The sequence below is a fragment of the Manihot esculenta genome, chromosome 5 (assembly GCF_001659605.2).
Source record: "Manihot esculenta cultivar AM560-2 chromosome 5, M.esculenta_v8, whole genome shotgun sequence".
In the NCBI taxonomy this organism is placed as follows: Eukaryota; Viridiplantae; Streptophyta; class Magnoliopsida; order Malpighiales; family Euphorbiaceae; genus Manihot; species Manihot esculenta.
The window spans coordinates 24,457,878-24,484,440 of record NC_035165.2 but is presented as its reverse complement, the minus strand read 5'-3'; the positions used below and the strand labels follow the sequence as shown (position 1 = coordinate 24,484,440).

General features: G+C 42.2%; 1 protein-coding gene and 1 non-coding gene across 2 annotated transcripts; one reads left to right on the top strand and one right to left on the bottom strand.

Moving 5' to 3' along the window:
• Positions 1-1,120: 1,120 nt before the first annotated feature.
• On the bottom strand, positions 1,121-1,192 carry TRNAM-CAU. Its single transcript has one exon. It is a non-coding gene; the product is annotated as a tRNA-Met (tRNA).
• A 2,096-nt stretch (positions 1,193-3,288) lies between these two features.
• LOC110614729 (E3 ubiquitin-protein ligase ATL23) lies at positions 3,289-3,984 on the top strand. The gene has a single exon (XM_021756365.2). The coding sequence runs from the start codon at positions 3,338-3,340 to the stop codon at positions 3,827-3,829; it is 492 nt and encodes a 163-aa protein (XP_021612057.1). The 5' UTR covers positions 3,289-3,337; the 3' UTR covers positions 3,830-3,984.
• Positions 3,985-26,563: the final 22,579 nt, after the last annotated feature.

Here is a 26,563-nt window from a genome sequence, read left to right as displayed (position 1 = left end):
CGAGAGGAAAGGAGGCACGTTAAAAAAGAAAAAAATATATAATTTTTTATTTATTATAAATAATTTTATAGGAAAATTTTTTAAATAAATTCTTATAAAAAGTTAAAAGAGAATTATAATAAAAAAAATTAATCAAATTAATTTTTTTAAAAATTTTAATTCCAAACATCTCTTCATATTTCCTTCACTATTTCTTTGGCTCTTTCTCTCTCCTCCTCCTGTTACATCTTTTTTTTATAATTTTTGTATCTCTTTTTTGTCCCTGCTTTTTTTTTTTTAATTTATAATAAAATTTTTAAAATTTAACAAATTTATAATTCAGTTACTGCTGTTTTGATGAGATATAATTTAGTGTAAAATTTTATTCAATTAACAAATAATTCTTCAGTCAAGATTTTAATATATTATAATACTTTAATTTTTCAGATTTCACTTTGTATAATCCCTTTAATTTAATAAGTTATAACAATTTAATTTTTATATTTTTAATATTCATATTAATTTAGTTTCATTAAGTTAATTTTTATTAATTTACAGTTGATTAATAATAAATTTAATAAAATAATTATTTTATTAATAAAATAAAAATTTATATATCAAATTATTCATTATTAAAAAATATGAATTAAATTATAAATTTTAAAAACAATATTATAATTTTAGCAATTTTGAATTTAAATTTATTCATAATTCAAAAACTTATTTGTATCTTTTCAACCTCAAGTACAAAAGTGTGAAAGCACGGTACTATGTGTACTTTTTTTTTTTAAACATTTACTGTTAGGTATATTATCAAATTAAATTACACAATAAAATATTTTCTTGGATTTTAAAATTATTCCAACATTTTCCATTAAATATATTACAAATCATTTAAAAAATACCTTAATTGATAATAAATTATGTTATAATAATTTTATATACAGATTATTTTATTAATACTAACTAAATATTTTTAAATTAAAATATTTTCTTTGTGCATACGTAATGTTTTTAAAATGAAAAAAAAAAAGATATAATTTAATAAATATATAGCATATAATATTTAAGCTCTGGCACTTTTAAGTATTTTTTAATATTTCAAGGAAAAAAAATGAAAACTTTTCTCTGCTTGTAGAAATATCAGAGCCAGGTTTCGATCCTGGGACCTGTGGGTTATGGGCCCACCACGCTTCCGCTGCGCCACTCTGATTTAGTAATATTGCACTTTTTATTCTTTTTAAAAAACTGTTATTTTAATTATGACGACGGAAACAGAAGATGGCTTTTGGCACCTCGAAAGGTTAATGTCCTGACGGCGATCATGACATCCATAATTCACCTAACAAAAAAAGAGAATTATTATTTAGTATATGGTATATTGAGAATCTCATTGATTAATTTTTTTAATTTTAAAAATTATATTAAAATATTAAAAAATTTATTAATTAATAAATTTTTGAATATTTTAATAAAATTTTTAAATTAATAAATTTTATAAAACTTCCTATATTAAATAATTATTTTTTCAAAAGAAAAACAAAACCATCCCTCACATAGAGTTACTTTTATATATATATATATATTTGATTAATAAATAAATTAAAAAAAAATCATATCTGATATTTAATTATATTAAATTGATCAGATATATACATTAAATATATATTTATAAAATTTCGAGTTTATAAATATTTAATTAATAAATAAATAAAAATTAAAATAGATTTCATATTTAATCATGAAATGTATATTTATGTCAGTTTCAAAAATGTATAATCATTTGTGACAAATTTACTAATCTCTCAAAAATATCTCAACTATGCTTTAGATTCAAACTTCATATGATCAGTTTTATTGTTGAAGTTGATTAACATTTTATAAATGTGAATTGGAATCAAATCATTTGGCAAAAGGTTAATTTCAACCTTTTTCCATTAAATTTTAATTTCTAAAACAAATCAACGTCTACAATTAATTTAATAATTTTATATCAAATGTGTAAAAAAAATCAAATGCAAACCATACCTTTTTTCATTCAAAAAATAAACTTTTAAAAGCACAAACAACTTACATCAGTTTGATATTAAATAATTAAATAATTATTATTAATCATTTAGTATAAAAGTTTAATTTAATAATACATTAAGAAATGTTAATTAATTAGATGAAAAGTAAAAAAATAATTAAATTAAACCTTTTAATGAATAGTGGCGTGAAAATTAAATATTTAACTTATCACAATCTGAAAAGCCATAAATATAGGGTAATTATGAAAAAGAAGCAATTGACATCATTCCATTTTTCACTTTTTATTTTAAAATATTTTATTTTTTAAATTTTTGGCCTTTGCGTGTGAGTAATCATGTTACATTACAGCTCATAATTAGTTATACAGCACAACGGCTTTATCACTTCCCACGATAAACCACATGCCGCTTTAGTTGAGTCGGCAATCTCATGTTGACCCCACATTTCACATTAAAATTTAAAAATCCCTGCAATTCCAAATGAACGAATAGGGAAACATATTATTAATTTATGAGTTTCTTTTTTTAATTTTCAAGGTAAATACCAGCTGTTTTTTATACCTATAATTCATTTTCACCGTTTAATGAAATTTTCATTAATTTATTTTTTTAAAAATAAAAATTAAAATAAATTTTACAAATTTTTTTAAATATATTTATCACTAAACTAGTCTGTGTGAGTGTAACTAATTTTTATTAATTTGTTAATTCATATCTTATAAAACATGCACATTTTCTTCTTTTACTTGCTACTGCAATTTATAGTGGTAATACCTTCTCCATAATTAGAATATCAGTGTTAAAATTAAATTTTAAATTAAAATTAAATAATAATAAAAAATTATTTTATTAAAAAATATTTTTCATATCACAAAGTAAATATAAAAAGTTTAAAATTTATTAAAATTAAAGTTAAGCAGAATAATTTAAGTTTACTAAATTATATTTGCATTTTTAAATAAATTTCTGTATACTTTCACAAAACAATGGCATGGAAAGCCCAGGGCTTAGCTCACGCAACATGAAAAATCCAAGGTTAACAAGTTACATACGGTTAAAACAGAGTACTTTCTTGGCAAGCAAGATTCAAGAAGCGTGTTACGAAACGGCAAAAACAAACAGAGTTAATAAAGTTAACAGTCGTTAGCGTTAAGCCGTTACTATCTCCTCTCTTCGCCATTCTCTCCGTAAATCCCCTAAACCCCACAGTCTACGTCACCATCCACACACTCACACACACACACACACACACTATATACCTGAAAATCCAACGCCACCCCACCACCCCCCATTTATATCCCCCGCTCTCCTCCTCCTCCTCCCCTATAATGCGCGATGGTGTGCACTACGCGCCGCTCATCCCCTCTCCCTCTCCCTCTCGGCCGCCAGCCCCCGTGAACAACCTCTCTCCATCCTCCAACCAAAACATGCTCCTCTCTGTCTTTTTGGCTCTTTTTCTCCCTTGCGTCGGAATGAGCGCTGTTTTTCTTGTTTATATTTGTCTCCTGTGGTACGCTGCTGAAAATAATCAAACAGAAATTTCGCCGCCAGTAAAGCAGCCGACGGAGAAGGGATTATCTCCGTCTGAGCTTGATAAGTTGCCGAAAATAACTGGAAAGGAGTTGGTTATGGGGACGGAGTGTGCGGTTTGTCTTGATGAGATTGAGATCGAGCAACCGGCGAGGCTGGTTCCTGGTTGCAATCATGGTTTCCATTTACAATGTGCAGATACTTGGCTTTCGAAGCATTCTGTGTGTCCTGTTTGCAGGGGCAAGCTTGATTCCCAGTTTTTCATCGCTTCTAATGAGAATCCTTGCTGAATTCCGATCATGACGAAGGAGAAGAAGAAGAAGATGATGATGATGATGATGGATTCTGTTTAGCATTCTATTAGGGTATTGTAAGATAACATAGATCAGAATTCTTGTTCATGTCGCTTAATTAATTATTATATTTGTTTGTGTTCTGTGATTAACAGTAACAGAGATGATCTTATGGATGATTAGAGACCAATAAACACCATTAATCTCTGAAAGAGGCAAAGAAGAGCAGCTTCACATATACTCCATTGAAGATCTTGAAAATGGGGATTGTCAAGGAAATTCAAGATGTAGGGCATCACTAATTGCATTAAGTTTAAGAATAATTCATGGGATAATTATGTAAATAATAAAACTGAAAATTAAAATAAAGAAACAAAAACTTTTTTGACCATTTGATGCACAGTGTCAGTGGGTGCATGAAGATTACTGGTGGAAGGCAGGCGGTGCATAGATTATTGAGAAGCAAAGGCCGGTGGTGTATGGAAGAGCCACTTTTCTTTCAGATTCTGCCCACAGATTTCGAGCTAAGTATTAAAAAAACCTGAGAAGTCGTTCGGCACCCACCTGACTAAAAACCCCCCTCCTCCAAGTAGCACACCACATAAAACAAACTCAACACCACCACTCCCACCCCACCTCCTGGAACCCAAAGCCTTCTACAGATGTCAATTGAAATTTCTGCATGCTTAGCTTTCAGCTCAGAACAGATTGCCATGGAAAATTAAGTTGGGAAGTCTCCATTTCAAGTAAATTGATTTAGCAGTTGATGTGAATACACAACCTACTACTACTACTCTTAACTCGCCTGCTTCTTCTACCAACATCTATTGAAAATTCAGTTTTTGTTTTAGCTGCCTTCATTTTTTGGTAACTATTCTCTCATTCCCAGCTGCATCAATCAAAGCCATTTCTGGCAATTTCTTCGGATTACTTGCACCAGCATTTTAATATAGAAATAAAATTCTGTAACACCATAAACATTGAAAACATCCCATAACATATTTGAACCATTCAAAATTTTAACTCCATAATTTTAGTATAATATAATGTCATTAATAATGAACAATTTAATAATAATCATTACACAACATACAAATTTCAAAACTAAAATTCATCCCTATATGTTAATTGAGACTGAAATGTTATTTTAATTTTATTTTTAAATTTTTAGTGCTTTGTAAATATATATTTCTCTTAAAAATTTTCCCAGCAACAGTTTTAATTAATTGGAATTTGTTTGTCTTTGTTATCTCAGTTGGTAAGTATATTTCTATTGAATAGAGTTCAAATTGGAAGCAAGTATATTTCAAGCTTACTTAAATTGGCTTGTTGGTCATGCACGTATAAAGCTACTTATATTAGTTTTCTTAGTCTCTAGTGGTGGGAAGCTCTGCTGGTAACATCACTGATAGATACTAATGATATTTTGCTTTTGAATCCCTGAATCTTACTGACACTTACTTTATGACATATTTGAAAGATGAGAAATAATTGTATTTTATCGAATTGTTTCTAACTCTATTTTAGAGTTGTATTAATTAGTTTTTATTTTTTACTAAGTACAACTTAGTGATATTTTCATTATTCTTTCTCTTTCTCGACATTCCCAATATACTTTTTGTGCTTGATGTCCTCTCCTTTAGAGTCTTATTAGCTCAATTGTAATGTTGTTTGAAAAAATTAATTCTATTGATGGTTATTATTGTAATTGCTAATGATAATGCAGGACTTATTGGACATATGGTATCACTAAACAGATGTGATGCTTGTCAACCACTGTACGAGAGGCACATGTTAGAAGGAGTCAAGTTGGAATGTACGGTAGAATTACAATTTTTTTGTCTAAAAGTCAAATGTATTAAAGTCCCAGAGGAAACATATATAACTTGGATTATTGGGTTACAAAGGAAATCATCATTCCAATTGACTTTAGAAGCTAACCTACGAGCTCTTATATTACAGTTTCGTTTAACAAATTGAAACTAGCAAATAACAAAGCATGCGGCTAAAGGTTTAATATCTTCAACAATAACTAAACTATTTAGATTTTATAAAAAACATAGACTTCTCTATAGGTCAAAACTTCAAGAATTAAATGGTCAAGCATACCTATACGTTTACTCTGTCAACCAACAAGAATACAGTCATGATTTCTACCCAGTACAGCTATAATTCCATCCCCTCTCTTATTATTCGTGGTTGCATTAAAATTAATTTTAATTAAATTCCTCATAGGAGGGCACCAAATAGGTGGACCGGAAGGTACATATTTTGAGTTCATAAAAAAACTGTCCTCTTGAGCTTTAAGAAAGTCATGCAAGTGATGTTTGGCAAAGAGAAATTGTAACGACCCGGAAACCGGACCGCTACCGGCGCTAGGATTCAGGTCGACTTAAGGTCGCCGGAACCCGTAGTAAGCCTGCTAAACTCTCTGAGTACCTGTAAAATCCCATACATTTTCTGTAAAAATTAAAACCTTGCTCTGTACCAAGGCTCAACCTGTGCATGCACTATCTCTGTGCACAGACTCCTTACTAGAGCCCTCATCAAATGCTCTAGCTGGGTCCACACTATATAAGTTAGCCTGGTTTTTCCATTCTCATTCAATAAAACATTTACATAAACAGACCATGTATACAAAAAGGAATTTTTTACAATATTACATGTCCACACTAGGCTATTACACAACTCTTTACTCTTTCTGTACTCTGCTGAACTCCCCCTGACCTCTGAATCTGCAAGACTGGGGTTAAGGGAGTAGGGTGAGCTCTATAGCCCAGTGAGTAGAACAGTAAAAACATGTTATTAAACATGCTCACATGGAATGCATCATATCACAGACAATTCACATCAAGGATGAACATGTCACCATTAGTCCCGACATCCTGTACTCGTGCCAGGGCGTAGAATGGGCACCTGGTCTTCCTGTCTTACCTCATAACTCGTGCCAGGGCGTAGAATGGGCACCTGGTCTTTCTCATATACCGTGCCAGGGCGTAGAATGGGCACCTGGTCTTTTTCATATACCGTGCCAGGGCGTAGAATGGGCACCTGGTCTTTCTCAGGGACTAATGGATCATCCACTATCATCCACATCAACAACATAGAATGCAATGCAACATATTCGTGAATTCTAATGCAATCAACCTATTGCATAATCATGGTGCATGAAACATGCTAAAAGCATTTAATTTCTCATATTAAAAGATTCAATTTAGTTCCACTCACCTCCGGCTGACTCTGAACTGACTCTGAAGCAGTGCTCACTGCTGATCTCTTCGGTTCCTCTAGTCCGTTCCTACACAGTTGGACTCGAATGAGGGACCAAACTAGCTCAAGAACATCCCTAAAAAACTCTCCAAAACCCCCCTAAAACATCCTAAAATAATCACATAAAACATGCAAAAGAAGGCTGAACAGGACACTTGCGGCGGCAGGTTCGGCGGCCGAAAGTCCTCTCCAGAGCCGAAACTCAGCTACTTTAGGCGGCACCTTCGGCAGCTGAAAGTCCTTCCAGCGATGAAACTCATGCATGTTCGGTGGCACTTTCGGCGGCCGAACCTCCCTCCAGAGCCGAAAGTCCAAACTTTTAGGGGCAAGCTCAGGCAGCCGAAACCACCTCCTTAGCATGTTCGGCGGCCGAACCTTCCTTCGGCGGCCGAAACTGGGTTCTCCAGTAAGGCAGAACCTTGCTCTGCTTCATGCAAAACTCTCCCAACTTCACTCAAACATGCAACCAACAACTCACCAACAAGCATATACCCAAATAGATGCACAAAGGGGTCCAAAACTAACTTAAAACCCCAACAAACATCACAACACATCACATAAACATATTATACACCAAAAACTCACATAACCCTACTCATGCATCTCTACCCATAAAACTCCATAAAACCTTCATAAAACATCAAAGAAGCTAAGGATCTACACTTCCCTCTTGAAGATCGAGAGGATAGGTGATCCTAACGTGGAGATATGGAGAAACAAGCTCTCAAAGTCTCCAAACTTCAAAACTTTGGTTTTTAGCTCATAAGCTTCAAAACAACATAAAAACTTCTCAAAACTTTGAAAGATTTGAAGGAAACATGAAAATCACCCAAGGAAGATCATGGTCTCACCTCTGTCTGTGGAAATGGAAGAAAATCTTATCCATTCACCGACCTATGGCCTTTTATAGGTGGCTGGCCAGACCACCTTCAGCGGCCAAACGTGATCCCGAATGCCATGCATGTTCGGCGGCCGAAAATCACCTTCGGCAGCCGAACCTGACTTTTCTCCCTTGGTGCTTTTCTTTCAAAAACACATTTTCTTTTACACTTAAAACCTTAAAACATCTTAAAACACTGTAAAAAACATAAATATTTCCCTTTTAGAGGGTCCGACATCCGAGATTCCACCGGACCGTAGGACTTCCAATGCCGGACTCTAGCCGGGTATTACATTCTCCCCCCCTTAAGAACATTCATCCCCGAATGTTCCTCAAACAACTAAACACACAAAAAGGAGGAAAAACTAACCTCAAAATAGATATGGATATTGCTGGAGCATAGACTCCCGTGTCTCCCAGGTGCACTCTTCTAGATTGTGGTGGTTCCAAAGGACTTTCACCATCGGAATTTTCTTGTTCCTCAGCTTTCTGATCTGCGTGTCTAGGATCCGCACTGGCTGCTCTACATAGGTGAGATCTCCAAGGATCTCTACATCAGGCTCCCTAAGAACCTTACTCGGATCTGACACGAACCTCCGGAGCATGGAAACATGGAATACCGGGTGAATTCTTTCCATAGAAGCTGGTAAATCCAGCTTATACGACACATTCCCAATCTTCTGCAAGATCTCAAAGGGTCTGATATCGTGGAGCTAGCTTACCCTTCTTCCCAAACCGAACCACTCCTTTCATTAGAGACACCTTCAACAATACCATATCACCCTCCTGAAACTCTATCTGCGTTCTACGGATATCTGCATAGTTTTTCTGTCTGCTCACAACAGTTCTGATTCTCTCTCTGATAATGGGCACTAACCTGCTGGTGATCTCTACTAGCTCAGGCCCTGTAAGAGCCTTCTCTCCCACTTCTTCCCAGCAAACAGGTGATCTACACTTCCTCCCATACAGAGCTTCATAAGGAGCCATCCCTATGCTAGCATGATGACTGTTATTGTAGGCAAACTCCACCAAAGGTAAATGCTGCCTCCAAGAACCGCCAAAATCTAACACACACATTCTGAGCATATCCTCTATGGTCTGGATGGTCCTCTCTGACTGTCCATCAGTCTGTGGATGGAAAGTAGTGCTAAAATCCAACCTTATGCCCATAGCACTCTGCAGACTCCGCCAAAACCTGGAGGTGAACTGGGGTCCTCTATCTGAGACTATAGACACTGGAACCCCATGGAACCTTACTATCTCTTCCACATAAACCTGTGCTAACTTGTCCGCAGAATAGCCACTTCTGACAGGAATGAAGTGAGCAGATTTAGTCAGTCTGTCCACAATCACCCATATAGAATCTAATATGTTGGACACTGCCGGTAACCCCACCATAAAATCCATAGCTATATTCTCCCATTTCCACTCTGGAATCGGTAGTGGGTTAAGCATTCCAGCCGGCTTCTGATGTTCCAGTTTCACCCTCTGGCACACCTCACAGGCGGACACAAACTGTGCCACTTCTTTCTTCATAGCTGGCCACCAATACACCTTTTTCAGATCCTGATACATCTTGGTGGCTCTAGGGTGAACACTGTACCTGGTATTATGAGCTTCCCTCATAATATCTCCTTTCAGACTTGTGTCATCTGGTACACATAGGCGAGTTCCATAGCGGAGGATCCCTTGGCTGTCGAATCCGAACTCTGCATTGTTGCCTGACTGAACAGTCCTGGCAATTTTCACCAACTTAGGGTCCTCATGCTGTTTCTGAGCCACTTGCTCTAGAAACACGGGTGTCATTCTCATCTGTGCTATCAACGCACCTGTGCCAGACAACTCTAGCTATAGCCCTTCCTCAAAGAACTTATAAAACTCCATCACCACTGATCTTCTCTCTGCTGCTATGTGGGATAAACTGCCAAGTGATTTCTGGCTTAGGGCGTCTGCCACAACATTCGCCTTACCCGGATGATACTGAATCTTACAATCATAGTCACTGAGCAGTTCTACCCATCTTCTCTGCCTCAAATTCAGCTCTCTCTGACTCAAGATATACTGTAAACTCTTATGATCGGTGAAGATCTCGCATTTAACCCCATAAAGGTAATGCCTCCACATCTTGAGTGCAAAGATAACTACTGCCACCTCTAGATCATGTGTGGGGTAATTTAACTCATGCTTCTTCAGCTGTCTAGAAGCATAAGCAATCACCCTCTCATTCTGCATTAACACACAACCCAGTCCCACTCGGGATGCATCACAGAACACTGTGAAGTCCTCATTACTAACAGGCAAAGCTAACACCGGTGCTGATGTTAATATTCTCTTTAGCTCTTCAAAGCTCTCCTCACACTGATCCGACCATACGAACTTCTGGTTCTTCTTGGTCAGTCTGGTCATAGGAGCGGCAATCTTTGAGAAGTCCTGTACGAATCTCCTGTAGTAACCTGCCAAACCCAAAAAGCTTTTAATCTCTGTCACTGTAGTGGGTCTGGGCCAGTTAGCTACAGCTTCTATCTTCTTGGGGTCTACCTCAATACCTTATGCTGATACCACATGCCCCAAGAATGAAATGCTCCTCAACCAGAACTCACATTTAGAGAACTTGGCATACAAGCCATGCTCTCTCAAGGTCTGCAGAACTGTCCTCAGATGCTGGGCATGCTCCTCTGCATCTCGGGAATACACTAAGATATCATCTATGAAGACAATAACGAAGTGATCCAGATACTGACTGAAAACTCTGTTCATGAGATCCATGAATGCTGCAGGGGCATTAGTCAACCCGAACGACATTACTAAGAACTCATAATGCCCATATCTGGTCCTGAATGTTGTCTTTGGCACATCCTCTTCTCTGACTCTCAGCTGATGATACCCGGACCTCAGATCTATTTTAGAGAAACAACCTGCTCCAGCTAGCTGGTCAAATAGATCGTCGATCCTAGGCAAGGGATACTTATTCTTGGTAGTGACCTTGTTCAACTGCCTGTAGTCGATACAAAGTCTGAGGGATCCATCCTTCTTTCTGACAAAAAGCACTGGAGCACCCCAAGGTGAGGTACTAGGGCGGATGAAACCCTTATCTACCAACTCTTGCAACTGCTCTTTCAACTCTTTCAACTCAGCTGGTGCCATCCTGTAGGGAGGGATAGAGATTGGTCTGGTACCAGGCAGCAATTTTATTTCAAACTCTATCTCCCTATCAGGTGGTAGTCCTGGAAGCTCGTCTGGGAACATGTCTGAAAACTCTCTAACTATTGGCACTGAGGCTGGCTCCCTAACCTGACTATCTAGCTCTCTCACATGAGCTAGAAACCCCTGACATCCCCTCCTGAGAAGCCTACGAGCCTGAAGGGCTGATATAAAACCTCTAGGTGTTCCCCTCCTGTCTCCTCTGAAGACACACTCTGACCCATCCTGATCTCTGAGACTGACTACCTTGTCTCTACAGTCCAAGGTAGCACCATATGTAGATAGCCAATCCATCCCTAGAATGACGTCAAAATCCATCAAATCTAGAACCACAAGGTCAGCTGGAAGACCTCTACCCTCTATGAACACTGGACTGAACCGGCAGACTGACTCTGCCACTGATGGGTCACACTTGGGTCCACTGACCCAGAGAGGACACTCTAACTCAGAGACTATCAGTGTAACGACTCGAAAATCGGACCGCTACCGGCGCTAGGATCCAGATCGGCTTAAGGCCGCCGGGACCCGTAGCAAGCCTAACATATAACCTGTAAACCTGTATAATCCCATACATGATCAACAACATGCATAAAAATTTAAAACTTTTCCTTCAAACATCCAACTCAACCTGAACATACATGTACATAGTCATGATCATAATCGTGATCCCTCTGTGGGATCTCATCAATGCCCCAACGGGCGATACAACATGAGATGAGTTGGCTTTCATTAACATTATAAAACATTTTTGATCATGTAATAAAAGGGATACCTCATACACAATGTCAAGCACAATATCTAAACCTCAATATCATTACATGACTGAAACTGTATTTTTACATAACATTAATACATTTATCATGTCCACACTATCTATTACATAACTCAGACTTCATTACTCTTGTAAACCTCCTGGTCTACCCTGTACCTGCAATCCTGGGGAAATGGGAGAGGGGTGAGCTACTAGAGCCCAGTGAGCAGAATAATAAAAACATTTAAATCATATGGATCATGGAATGCATCACATCACAGCTAATCACATCAAGGATGAATTTGTCACCAATAGCCCTCTACATGGTCCAACTGTGCCAGAACGTAGAATGGGTCCTGGTCTTTCCCTTACATAGTGCCAGCGAACGTAGAATGGGTCCCACTGGTCTTACATTCCGTACCGTACATATCACATCGTCATATCATAGATCGAGGGCTATGGATCATCCAACATTCATCCACATCAACATTTAACATATGCAATGCAACATATTCGTGAATTCTAATGCAAGCAACCTAATTCATTACATGGCATTCATGATGCATGAAGCATGCTAAAAAGTACATTATTTACTTTAAAACATAACAGGTTATTCCACTCACCTCTGGGTAGCTCCGACCAGACACTGGGGCAACAGACTCACTGCTGGGGTCCTCGGTTCCTTGGGTCCGAACCTACACAGGTGGACTCAAATGAGGGACCAAACATACATGAACATAACTCTAAACTATTCCCCAAAAATTCCCTAAAACATCATGGAATAATCGTAGAAAAATATGCAAGAAATGGCTGAATAGGGCACTTTCGGCGGCAGGTTCGGCGGCCGAAAGTCCCTCCAGAGCCGAAAGTCAGGCAGGTTCGGCGGCACCTTCGGCGGCCGAAACTCCCAGACAGAGGCGAAACTCATGCATGTTCGGCGGCACCTTCGGCGGTCGAAAGTCCCAGACAGAGATGAAAGTCTCTTTTCGGGGGCAACTTTGGCAGCCGAAAGGCCTGCCTCCCCAGCCATGTTCGGCGGCCGAAAGTTCCTTCGGCTGCCGAACCTGGTTTCTGCCAAAGGGCAGAAACTTGGCTCCCTTATGCATTTATGCCTCCAAACTCATCCAATCATGCAAAAACCTATTCTACAACATTCTCAAGCATTCACAAGCAAACATACAAGCTCCTAGGGGCATCAAACCAACAAAAACCCCAACTACAACACACAAGCAACTCACATTGCTCAAAAACACATATAAAACCCACAAACCTAACTATGAGCTAAACATGCATTCTACCCCCATGAACTTCATAAAACTTACTTAAAACATAACATAAGCTAGAGATCGACTCTTACCTCTTGAAGATCGAGAGTAGAGGCGACCAAACTTGGAGTTGGAAGAGATTCGGGTTCTTGAACCTCAAAGCTCCAAAACTTTGCTCAAAAGCTCAAATCTTCAAAACGAAGTTAAAACAAGTGAAAAACTTGAAAGATCTAGAGGAAAAACATCAAAGATCGGTGAGGGGCGGCGGAAAACTCACCTTGGCCGAAAATGGGGAAAAACTCGCCCATTTTCGGCTAAGGGACCCTTTTATAGTGGCTGGCCAGGCCACGTTCGAGGGCCGAATGTGCCTCCGCATGCATGCCATGTTCGGCGGCCGAACTTGAGGTTCGGTGGCCGAACCTGGACTTCCCTCACTTGTGCTTTCGGGGGCCTAAAGGCGCTCCCGAAGGCATGCATGTTCGGCGGCCGAACCTAAGTTTTCCTCCAAGGTTGTTTTAATGCAAAAACTCATTTCCATTTTACTTAAAACCATGAAATACCTTAAAACATTTTATGAAAACATGTTTCTACCCTACTAGAGGCTTCCGACATCCGAGATTCCACCGGACGGTAGGAATTCCGATACCGGAGTCTAGCCGGGTATTACATTCTCCCCCCCTTAAGAACATTTGTCCCCGAATGTTCCTCAACTAGCACACATAGCATGGCATAAAACATAACATACATACCTAGCACATAAACACAAAGAGATCTAACCTTAAAATAGATGAGGGTACTGCTGGAGCATAGACTCCCGTGTGTCCCAAGTGCATTCCTCCAAATTATGGTGGTTCCACAGGACTTTCACCATCGGGATTTCCTTGTTCCTTAGCTTCCTGATCTGGGTGTCTATGATCCGTACTGGCTGTTCAACATAGGTGAGGTCCTCTTGGACCTCCACATCAGGCTCACTAAGAACCTTGCTCGGATCTGACACAAACTTCCTCAACATTGAAACATGGAAAACCGGATGGATTCTTTCCATTGAAGCAGGTAAATCCAGCTTGTACGACACATTCCCAATCTTTTGCAAGATTTCAAAGGGTCCAATGTATCGTGGGGCTAGTTTACCTTTCTTCCCGAAGCGAACCACTCCCTTCATAGGAGACACCTTGAGCAATACCAGATCCCCCTCCTGAAACTCTAACTGTCTTCTGCGGACGTCTGCATAGCTCTTCTGTCTGCTGGCAGCAGTCTTGATTCTCTCTCTGATTATGGGTACCACCCTGCTGGTGATCTCAACAAGCTCAGGCCCTGCCAAGGCCTTTTCTCCAACCTCTTCCCAGCAAACAGGTGATCTGCACTTCCTTCCATATAAAGCTTCATATGGAGCCATCCCGATGCTAGCATGATGGCTGTTATTGTAGGCAAACTCCATCAAAGGTAGATGCTGCCTCCAAGAACCGCCAAAGTTCAGCACACACATTCTGAGCATATCCTCGATAGTCTGGATGGTCCTTTCTGACTGTCCATCAGTCTGGGGGTGGAAGGCAGTACTGAAATCCAACCTGGTACCCATGGCGTTCTGCAGACTCCGCCAAAATCTGGAGGTGAACTGGGGCCCTCTATCTGACACTATCGAAACAGGAACCCCATGCAGCCTGACGATCTCATCCACATATACCTGCGCCAACTTGTCCACAGAGTAGCCACTCTTGACAGGAATGAAGTGAGCAGATTTGGTGAGTCTGTCCACAATCACTCATATGGAGTCCACTCTGTTGGACGCCCGGTAACCCCACTAAGAAGTCCATAGCTATATTTTCCCATTTCCATTCTGGAATAGGTAGCGGGTTAAGCATTCCAGCCGGCTTCTGATGTTCCAGCTTCACCCTCTGACACACTTCGCAGGCTGACACGAACTGTGCCACTTCTTTCTTCATAGCTGGCCACCAATAAACCTTCTTTAGATCTTGATACATCTTGGTGGCTCCGGGGTGAATGCTATATCTTGCATTATGAGCCTCTCTCATAATGTCTCCTTTTAGCCCTATGTCGTCTGGTACACATAGTCTGCTCCCATAGTGGAGGATTTCCTTGCTGTCGAATCTGAACTCACTATCATTGCCTGACTGAACAGTCCTGGCAATCTTCACTAACTCCGGGTCCTCATGCTGTTTCTGAGCCACCTGCTCCAGAAACACGGGTGCCACTCTCATCTGGGCCACCAAGGCACCTGTACCAGACAACTCCATCTGTAGACCTTCCTTAAGGAGCTTGTAAAACTCCTTCACCACTGGCCTCCTCTCTGCCGATATGTGGGATAAACTACCGAGTGATTTCCGGCTTAAGGCGTCTGCCACAACATTCGCCTTACCCGGATGGTACTGAATCTTGCAATCATAGTCACTCAGCAGCTCCACCCATCTCCTCTGTCTCAAGTTCAAATCTCTTTGACTCAGGATGTACTGCAGGCTTTTATGATCTGTGAAGATCTCACATTTTACCCCATAGAGGTAGTGCCTCCACATCTTGAGTGCAAAGATTACTGCTGCCATCTCAAGGTCATGCGTGGGGTAATTCAACTCATGCTTCTTCAGCTGCCTAGAAGCATAAGCAATCACCCTCTCGTTCTGCATCAGTACACAACCCAGTCCCACACGGGACGCATCACAAAATACTGTAAAGTCCTCATCACTAGATGGCAGAGCTAAAACTGGTGCTGAAGTCAACCTCTTCTTAAGCTCTTCAAAACTCTCTTCGCACTGGTCGGTCCACTCAAACTTCTGATTCTTCCTGGTTAGTCTGGTCAGAGAAGCTGCTATCCTTGAGAAGTCCTGAACGAACCTCCTGTAGTAACCTGCCAAACCCAAGAAACTTTTAATCTCTGTCACTGAAGTGGGTCTAGGCCAGTTAGCCACAGTTTCTGTCTTCTTGGGGTCCACCTCAATCCCATTCTCTGACACTACATGCCCCAAGAACGAAATGCTCCTCAGCCAGAACTCACATTTAGAGAACTTGGCATACAAGCCATGTTCCCTCAAAGTCTGCAAAACCAACCGCAGATGATGGGCATGCTCCTCTGCATTCCTGGAATACACTAAGATATCATCTATGAAGACAATAACAAAGTGATCCAGGTATTGGCTAAATACTCTGTTCATGAGATCCATGAATGCTGCAGGGGCGTTGGTTAACCCGAACGGCATCACAAGGAACTCAAAATGCCCATATCTGGTCCTGAAAGCTGTCTTTGGCACGTCTTCATCCCTTATCCTTAGCTGATGGTACCCCGATCTTAGATCTATTTTGGAGAAACAACCCGCTCCTGCTAGCTGGTCGAATAGATCATCGATCATTAGCAGAGGGTACCTATTTTTGGTAGTGACTTTGTTCAACTGCCTGTAGTCGATACAAAGTCTGAGGGACCCATCCTTCTTTCTCACAAACAAGACCGGAGCACCCCAAGGTGAGGTACTCTGTCGGATGAAGCCCTTCTCTACCAGCTCTTGCAACTGTTCTTTCAACTCCTTCAACTCGGCTGGGGCCATCCTGTAGGGAGGGATAGAGATCGGTCTAGTTCCAGGCACTAACTCTATCTCGAACTCTATCTCCCTAGCAGGTGGTAAACCTGGAAGCTCGTCTGTAAAGACATCCTGAAACTCTCTGACAACTGGCACCGAGGCTGGCTCCCTGACCTGACTGTCTAGCTCTCTCACATGAGCTAAGTACCCCTGACATCCCTTCCTAAGCAACCTACGAGCCTGAAGAGCTGATATCAGACCTCTAGGTGTGCCCCTCTTGTCTCCTCTGAAGACGACCTCTGACCCGTCCTGATCTCTGAACCTGACTACCTTGTCCCTACAGTCCAAGGTAGCACCATGGGTAGATAGCCAATCCATCCCTAGAATGACGTCAAAGTCTGTCAAATCTAGAACCACAAGGTCGGCGGAGAGGCATCTTCCCTCAACAAAAACTGGACTGTACTGGCAGACTGACACTGCCACTGACGGGTCACACTTGGGTCCACTGACCCATAGGGGACACTCTAACCCAGAGACTATCAGACCCAACCTCTTAACGGCTCTCGGAACAATAAATGAATGAGATGCACCCGGGTCCATTAATGCATACACATCAGAACACCCAATGACGAGATTACCTGACACCACGGTGTTGGATGTGTTAGCCTCCTGCTGAGTCATGGTGAAGATCCTGGCTGGAGCTGATGGACCTTCACCTCGGGAACCAGAAGAAGAGGCTGCCCCTCTCCCTCTACCTCTGCCACTGCCCTGAGTTATGGCTGGAGCTGCTGGCTGTGCCACACTACCAGAAGCTGTCTGCTGGGGCTGACCCATAAAAGTTGCTCTAGGACACTCCCGAGCTATGTGTCCCTCCTGTCCACATCTGAAACATGTATTAGTCCCAGCTCAACACACTCCCCTGTGCGGTCTTCCACATCTCTGACATTCTGTACCATCTGAGCCTGAGCTCGAGCCACCGCCAAATCCCAGACCGGACTTCAACTTATTCCAAAACTTATTCTTCTTCGGCTTCTTGGTGGTGTTATCCCACCTCTTCTTACTTGAGCTCTGAGAAGAGAAACCTGGTCCTCCTCTGCCTGGGATCTTAACCCCTGAAGACTGGGTCACTGACTGCTTCACTGACCCCTCAACTATAGCACTCGCCTCCATCCTTCGAGCCATATCCACCACAGTGTGGAAACTTTCTCTCTCAGCTGACTGAATCAACGAGGAGTACCTAGAATGCAGCTTCATAACATATCTCTTGGCTTTCTTCGTATCTGTATCTAGAGCTTGCCCTGAAAAAGGCAATAGCTCCAAGTGTTCTGACTGCACCCATGTGTTCTGACTGCCTCAGTTGCTCAAACTCAATCATTTTCAGTTCTCTGGAACTGTCTGGAAAAGCCCATCCCGCGAACTCATTCGCGAATTCCTCCCATGTCATACCGTCTAGTCTCGGGTCCACATAACACTTGAACCATTCCCGTGCCTTCTTGCACTTTAAAGTGAACCCTGCCATCTGAATGGCCCTGCTATCATCCGCCCCTAGCTCATCAGTTATTGTCTTCACTACTCTCAGATACTCAAAGGGGTCATCCCCTGACTTGTATTTGGGAGCATCCAGCTTGAGGTAATCTGTCATCTTTACCTTGCTCCCACCAGCTGAGCTAGGTCTAGGAGGTTGAGTAACTGGGGCTGCTGGTTCTGTAGGTGGTGGAGGTGGGGGTGCAGCATTCCCCGAGGTGGGGTTTGCCGGGTTTGGATAGAAGGGTGAGGGTGGATAAGTTGGGTACTGTGTGTAAGGTGGATAGAAAGGTGGATAAGGCATGTAGGTAGGGTAGGGGTTAAAGCTGGAGTAATCCGATGTACCTCCCATCGGATACCCTGAACCCTATGGGAAGGGTGGATAATGGGGTGGAAAACCATACCCCGAGGCCTGAACGCCTCCCTGAGACTCCCCTGTCCCTTCTTCCTCCATGCTCACATCCAGGTTCCCATCCCTCCTCTGATCCTCTTCCATAACCTCCCTCACATCTGAAGAACTTCCTCCTCTATCTGTCCCCCTTCTGCTAGCATCAAAAGACCTTCTAGGGTCCCTTGACACTCTTTCTCTGTTTGCTCTACAAGACATTGCCCTAGGCAATGTAGGAGGACGGGCGCTCGTGCCCTCATCCTCAGGTGGCACTCCAGTCAATCGTGCAGATCGACGAGTTCCTCTCATCCTGTTTTCTGAAAAACAGTACACATCATACAAACATTAGCATCATATGGTTCATGTGGGCACACATGAACCCTCATCACATATACATCATTCATATCATAGCATCAATGCACATGTATATAATCATGGCATTTCACATCATCATACAAGACAGGACTCCACATCCTATCCTAGTGGACATGATCTTTCCTATTGTGCTTGACCTCCTATAACATCTATGAGCCCGACACTCTAGGTCCGATCCTATGAACCTAGGGCTCTGATACCATTCTGTAATGACCCGAAAATCGGACCGCTACCGGCGCTAGGATCCAGATCGGCTTAAGGCCGCTGGGACCCGTAGCAAGCCTAACATATAACCTGTAAACCTGTATAATCCCATACATGATCAACAACATGCATAAAAATTTAAAACTTTTCCTTCAAACATCCAACTCAACCTGAACATACATGTACATAGTCATGATCATAATCGTGATCCCTCTGTGGGATCTCATCAATGCCCCAACGGGCGATACAATATGAGATGAGTTGGCTTTCATGAACATTATAAAACATTTTTGATCATGTAATAAAAGGGATACCTCATACACAATGTCAAGCACAATATCTAAACCTCAATATCATTACATGACTGAAACTGTATTTTTACATAACATTAATACATTTATCATGTCCACACTATCTATTACATAACTCAGACTTCATTACTCTTGTAAACCTCCTGGTCTACCCTGTACCTGCAATCCTGGGGAAATGGGAGAGGGGTGAGCTACTAGAGCCTAGTGAGCAGAATAATAAAAATATTTAAATCATATGGATCATGGAATGCATCACATCACAGCTAATCACATCAAGGATGAATTTGTCACCAATAGCCCTCTACATGGTCCAACTGTGCCAGAACGTAGAATGGGTCCTGGTCTTTCCCTTACATATCATAACACAACAGTGTCCAACTGTGCCAGAACATAGAATGGGTCCTGGTCTTTCCCTTACATAGTGCCAGCGAACGTAGAATGGGTCCCACTGGTCTTACATTCCGTACCGTACATATCACATCGTCATATCATAGATCGAGGGCTATGGATCATCCAACATTCATCCACATCAACATTTAACATATGCAATGCAACATATTCGTGAATTCTAATGCAAGCAACCTAATTCATTACATGGCATTCATGATGCATGAAGCATGCTAAAAAGTACATTATTTACTTTAAAACATAACAGGTTATTCCACTCACCTCTGGGTAGCTCCGACCAGACACTGGGGCAACAGACTCACTGCTGGGGTCCTCGGTTCCTCGGGTCCGAACCTACACAGGTGGACTCAAATGAGGGACCAAACATACACGAACATAACTCTAAACTATTCCCCAAAAACCCCCTAAAACATCATGGAATAATCGTAGAAAAATATGCAAGAAATGGCTGAACATGGCACTTTCGGCGGCAGGTTCGGCGGCCGAAAGTCCCTCCAGAGCCGAAAGTCAGGCAGGTTCGGCGGCACCTTCGGCGGCCGAAACTCCCAGACAGAGGCGAAACTCATGCATGTTCGGCGGCACCTTCGGCGGCCGAAAGTCCCAGACAGAGACGAAAGTCTCTTTTCGGGGGCAACTTCGGCAGCCGAAAGGCCTGCCTCCCCAGCCATGCTCGGCGGCCGAAAGTTCCTTCGGCTGCCGAACCTGGTTTCTGCCAAAGGGCAGAAACTTGGCTCCCTTATGCATTTATGCCTCCAAACTCATCCAATCATGCAAAAACCTATTCTACAACATTCCCAAGCATTCACAAGCAAACATACAAGCTCCTAGGGGCATCAAACCAACAAAAACCCCAACTACAACACACAAGCAACTCACATTGCTCAAAAACACATATAAAACCCACAAACCTAACTATGAGCTAAACATGCATTCTACCCCCATGAACTTCATAAAACTTACTTAAAACATAACATAAGCTAGAGATCGACTCTTACCTCTTGAAGATCGAGAGTAGAGGCGACCAAACTTGGAGTTGGAAGAGATTCGGGTTCTTGAACTTCAAAGCTCCAAAACTTTGCTCAAAAGCTCAAATCTTCAAAACGAAGTTAAAACAAGTGAAAAACTTGAAAGATCTAGAGGAAAAACATCAAAGATCGGTGAGGGGCGGCGGAAAACTCACCTTGGCCGAAAATGGGGAAAAACTCGCCCGTTTTCGGCTAAGGGACCCTGTTATAGTGGCTAGCCAGGCCACGTTCGGGGGCCGAATGTGCCTCCGCATGCATGCCATGTTCGGCGGCCGAACTTGAGGTTCGGCGGCCGAACCTGGACTTCCCTCCCTTGTGCTTTCGGGGGCCTAAAGGCGCTCCCGAAGGCATGCATGTTCGGCGGCCGAACTTGAGGTTCGGCGGCCGAACCTGAGTTTTCCTCCAAGGTTGTTTTAATGCAAAAACTCATTTCCATTTTACTTAAAACCATGAAATACCTTAAAACATTTTATGAAAACATGTTTCTACCCTACTAGAGGCTTCCGACATCCGAGATTCCACCGGACGGTAGGAATTCCGATACCGGAGTCTAGCCGGGTATTACAATCAGACCCAACCTCTCTACGGCTCTAGAAGCAATGAAGGAATGAGAAGCACCGGGGTCCATCAAAGCATACACATCAGAACACCCAATGATGAGATTACCTGACACCACTGTGTTCGACGTGTTTGCCTCCTCCTGTGTCACAGTGAAGATCCATGCTGGGGCTGTTGGAACTCCACCTCGGGAACCTGCTGCTGAAGAAGAGGCTGACCCTCTCCCTCTACCTCTGCCACTACTCTGAGGCATAGCAAAAGCTGCTGGCTGAGCCACACTGCCAGAAGTCATCTGCTGGGATGGCGCCATTAAGGTCGCTGTAGGACATTCCCGTGCAAAATGCCCCTCCTGCCCACAGTTAAAGCAGGCTGTAGATCCCAACCGACAAACTCCCCTGTGCGGTCTCCAACATCTCCCACAAACTGTACTGCCTGTGCCAGAGCTTGAGCCACTACCCATTCCCAGACCAGATTTGATCTTGCTCCAAAACTTATTCTTTTTCACTTTTGCCTTTCCCCATCTCTTACTACCCGAAACTGCTGTACTCTGAGAAGAGGGATCGAGCTTGGAACCTGAAGACTGTGCCTTTGACTGTTTGACTGTCCTCTGTATGATGGCACTAGCCTCCATTTTTCGAGCTGCATCCACTATAGAGTGGAAACTCTCATTCTCTGCTGGAAGAATCAAGGAGGAATACCTGGGATGAAATCTCATAGTATATCTCCTTGCCTTCTTCTGGTCAGTGTCATAAGCCTGACCCACATACTGTAGCAAGTCTAGAAACTTATCAGTGTATTCATCAACACTCATCTCCTCAGACTGCCTCAACTGTTCAAATTCTAACACTTTCATTTCCCTGGAACTGTCAGGAAAAGCCCACCCTGCAAACTCATTGGCGAACTCCTCCCATGACATGCCGTCCAACCTGGGGTCCTCATAACTCTTGAACCACTCTCAGGCTTTCTTGCACTTCAATGTGAACCTTGCCATCTCAATGGCTCTGCTATCATCAGCTCCTAACTCCTCGGTTATCATCTTAACCGATCTGAGGTACTCAAATGGATCATCTCCCGTGTTGAATTTGGGAGCATCCAACTTCAGATGCTCTGTCATTTTCACTTTACTTCCCCCGGCTGAGCTAGGCTAAGGTGCTTGCACAACAGGGGCTACTGGTTCTAGTGGTGGAGGAGGTACTGTATCACTTGGATCAGGGTATGCTGTACTTGGATGGAAAGGTGTGGGTGGATACATGGGATATGGTGGGTAAAAAGAAGGATAAGGCATGTATGGTGTAACGACCCGAAAATCGGACCGCTACCGGCGCTAGGATCCAGATCAGCTTAAGGCCGCTGAGACCCGTAGCAAGCCTAACATACATCCTATTACTTGGTAAAATCCCATACATGATCAAGCATATACATAAAAATTTTAACTTTTCTCTTACCAAGCTTGACCTGAGCATGCACTATACCTGTAATCATAAAAACCCCCTTACTGGAGCCCTCATCAAATGCTCCAGTTGGGTCAACATAACATATATCAAGCTTGGGTCATCATTTCTCAATATAAAAACATTACATACAAATCATGTGACAAAGGGATTAACCAAACACTCGGGCCAAACACAACTCTATCCATTACATTACATTATAACATTTTACATTTTATTACACATCTTTACATTACATCATGTCCACTACTATCCTATTACAAAACATAACCATAGCCATAACCTGCTGACCTCCTGAACTATCTCTGTCCTTGCAAACCTGGGGGTTAAGGGAATGGGGTGAGCTATAAAGCCCAGTGAGCAGAACAATAAAAACAATTTATAAAAATATGCCATCATGAAATGCATCACATCACAAACAATACACATCAAGGATGAACTTGTCACCAATAGCCCTCTACATATCTCATATCATAACATGTCCAACTACGCCAGGGGCGATACGACCACACCTGGTCTTCTCTTACATAGCTCATATTATAACATGTCCGACTATGCCAGGGGCGATACAGCCACGCCTGGTCTTCTCTTACATATAACATATTGCCAAGGGCGATAAGGCCACGCCTGGTCTTTCTATCTCATGTCATATCATATCATGTCATATCGTACAGAGGGCTAGAGGATCATTCAATATTCATCCACATCATCATCATCGTATTATGCAATGCATCATATTCGTGAATTCTAATGCAAACAACCTATTACATAACATGGTATTCATGATGCATGAACATGCTTAAAACATTTGATTTAACTTTTAAACATAAATTTCAGTTCTACTCACCTCTGGCTACCTCTGGACTAACTCTGAAGTAGCTAACACTGTCGAACACCTCGGTTCCTCAAGTCCGATCCTACACAGGTGAACTCAAATGAGGGACCAAACATACTCTAACAGGACTCTAAACAACTCCCCAAAAACCCCCTAAAACATCATAAAATAATCATGCAAAACAAGCAAAGGAAGGCTGGACAGGGCACCTTCGACGGCACATTCGGCGGCCGAATGCTCCCACAGATCCGAAAGTCAGGCACTTTCGGAGGCAGGTTCGGCGGCCGAAAGTCTCCTCCAGAGATGAAAGCCAGGCACTTTCGGCGGCACCTTCGGCGGCCGAAAGTCCATTTTCGGGGGCAAGGTTAGGCGGCCAAAGATTGCTTCCACAGGCAGGTTCGGAAGCCGAAACTACTTTCGGCGGCCGAACCTGGGTTCCCCAGCAAGGCAAAACCCGTTTTCGCCCCATGCAATCTGCCTCCAAAACCTCCCACACTCACGTCCAACACTTCCAAAACATGCACAACTCATACAACAAGCATATAGGGGTCTCAAACTAGCTTAAACCTCAACAAACATCTCGTTAAACATGCATTAACATACTTTTATCATAAAGGGTAAAGATCTATACTTACCTCTTGAAGATCGAGGTTTGGTGCGACCCAAGCTTGAAGGTATGGAGAGTCCAAGCTCCAAAAGTCTCCAAGCTCGCAAAACCTTGATCAAAGCTTAAAACTCTTCAAAACAAAGATAAAACTCAAGAAAACTTGAGGGATTTGAAGAAAAAGCATAAAAACAACCAAAGGAGAGCATGAACTCACCTATGCCCGAAAAGAGAGAGAAAACTCGCCCATTTTCCGGACAATGGGCCTTTTATAGGTGGCCGGCCAAACCTCCTTCGGCGGCCAAAGCTGCTTCCAAAACCTCACCACGTTCCGCGGCCGAACATGGGGTTCGGCGGCCGAAAGAAAGCCACTTTCGGAAGCCTAACGTGCCTCCTAAACAGCCCCATGTTCGGTGGCCGCACTTGAGGTTCGGCGGCTGAACCTGAGTTCTTCCCTCCTTGGTCTTTTCTTTCAAAACTCAATTTCTTTCTCATTGAAAACCTTCAAAACACTTAAAAACATTTTAGAAAACCTTTATTTTACCCTTCTAGAAGGCTTTGACATCCGGATTCCAGCGGAGATTCCGCCGGAAAGTTGAAATTCCGATGCCGGGGTCTAGCCGGATATTACATATGGTATGTAGGTAGGATATGGGGTAAAACTAGAGTAGTCCGATGTACCCCCCATCGGATACCCTGGGCCCTGTGGAAAGGGTGGATAGCCAAACCCCGAGGCCTGAGCGCCTCCTTGGGACTCTCCCATACCCTCTTCAGACCTGTCCATACCCATGCTTTCATCTCTTCCTTGATCCACATCCATAGCCTCTCTCACTTCATCTGACCTCCCTCCTCTATCTATTCCTCTTCTACTCTCGTCAAAAGACCTTCTAGGGTCCCTTGACGTACCCTCCCTGCTTGATCTCTGAGACATTGCCCTAGGCAACGCAAGAGGACGAGCATCTGCACCCTCATTCTCTGGTGGGACTCCAGTTAATCGTGCAGATCGACGAGTTCCTCTCATCTCATCTGAACTCTAGAAAACAACACATAGCATAACACATTAGCATCATATGGTCCATGTCACATGAACCCTCAAACATACATCACATATCAATAATGCACATGCATGAATCATGGCATTTCACATCATCATATAGACAGGACTCAACATCCTATCCTAGTGGACATGATTTCCTATTGTGCTTGACCTCCTCTAACTTCTATGAGCCCGACACTCACTCGATAGGTCCGACTATATGAACCTAGGGCTCTGATACCAATCTGTAACGACCCGAAAATCGGACCTCTACCGACGCTAGGATCCAGGTCGACTTAAGGTCGCCGGGACCCGTAGTAAGCCTGCTAAACTCTCTGAGTACCTGTAAAATCCCATACATTTTCTGTAAAAATTAAAACCTTGCTCTGTACCAAGGCTCAACCTGTGCATGCACTATCTCTGTGCACAGACCCCTTACTAGAGCCTTCATCAAATGCTCTAGCTGGGTCCACACTATATAAGTTAGCCTGGTTTTTCCATTCTCATTCAATAAAACATTTACATAAACAGACCATGTATACAAAAAGGGATTTTTTACAATATTATATGTCCACACTACGCTATTACACAACTCTTTACTCTTTCTGTACTCTGCTAAACTCCCCCTGACCTTTGAACCTGCAAGACTGGGGTTAAGGGAGTGGGGTGAGCTCTATAGCCCAGTGAGTAGAATAGTAAAAACATGTTATTAAACAGGCTCATATGGAATGCATCATATCACAGACAATTCACATTAAGGATGAACATGTCACCATTAGTCCCGACATCCTGTACTCGAGCCAGGGCGTAGAATGGGCACCTGGTCTTCCTGTCTTACCTCATAACTCGTGCCAGGGCGTAGAATGGGCACCTGGTCTTTCTCAGGGACTAATGGATCATCCACTATCATCCACATCAACAACATAAATGCAATGCAACATATTCGTGAATTCTAATGCAATCAACCTATTGCATAATCATAGTGCATGAAACATGCTAAAAGCATTTAGTTTCTCATATTAAAAGATTTAATTTAGTTCCACTCACCTCCGGCTAACTCTGAACTGACTCTGAAGCAGTGCTCACTGCTGATCTCTTCGGTTCCTCTGGTCCGTTCCTAC

Bases quoted from the DNA above. Each gene is read 5' to 3' on its own strand.
- LOC110614729 (XM_021756365.2), top strand. From the start codon at position 3,338: ATGCGCGATGGTGTGCACTACGCGCCGCTCATCCCCTCTCCCTCTCCC.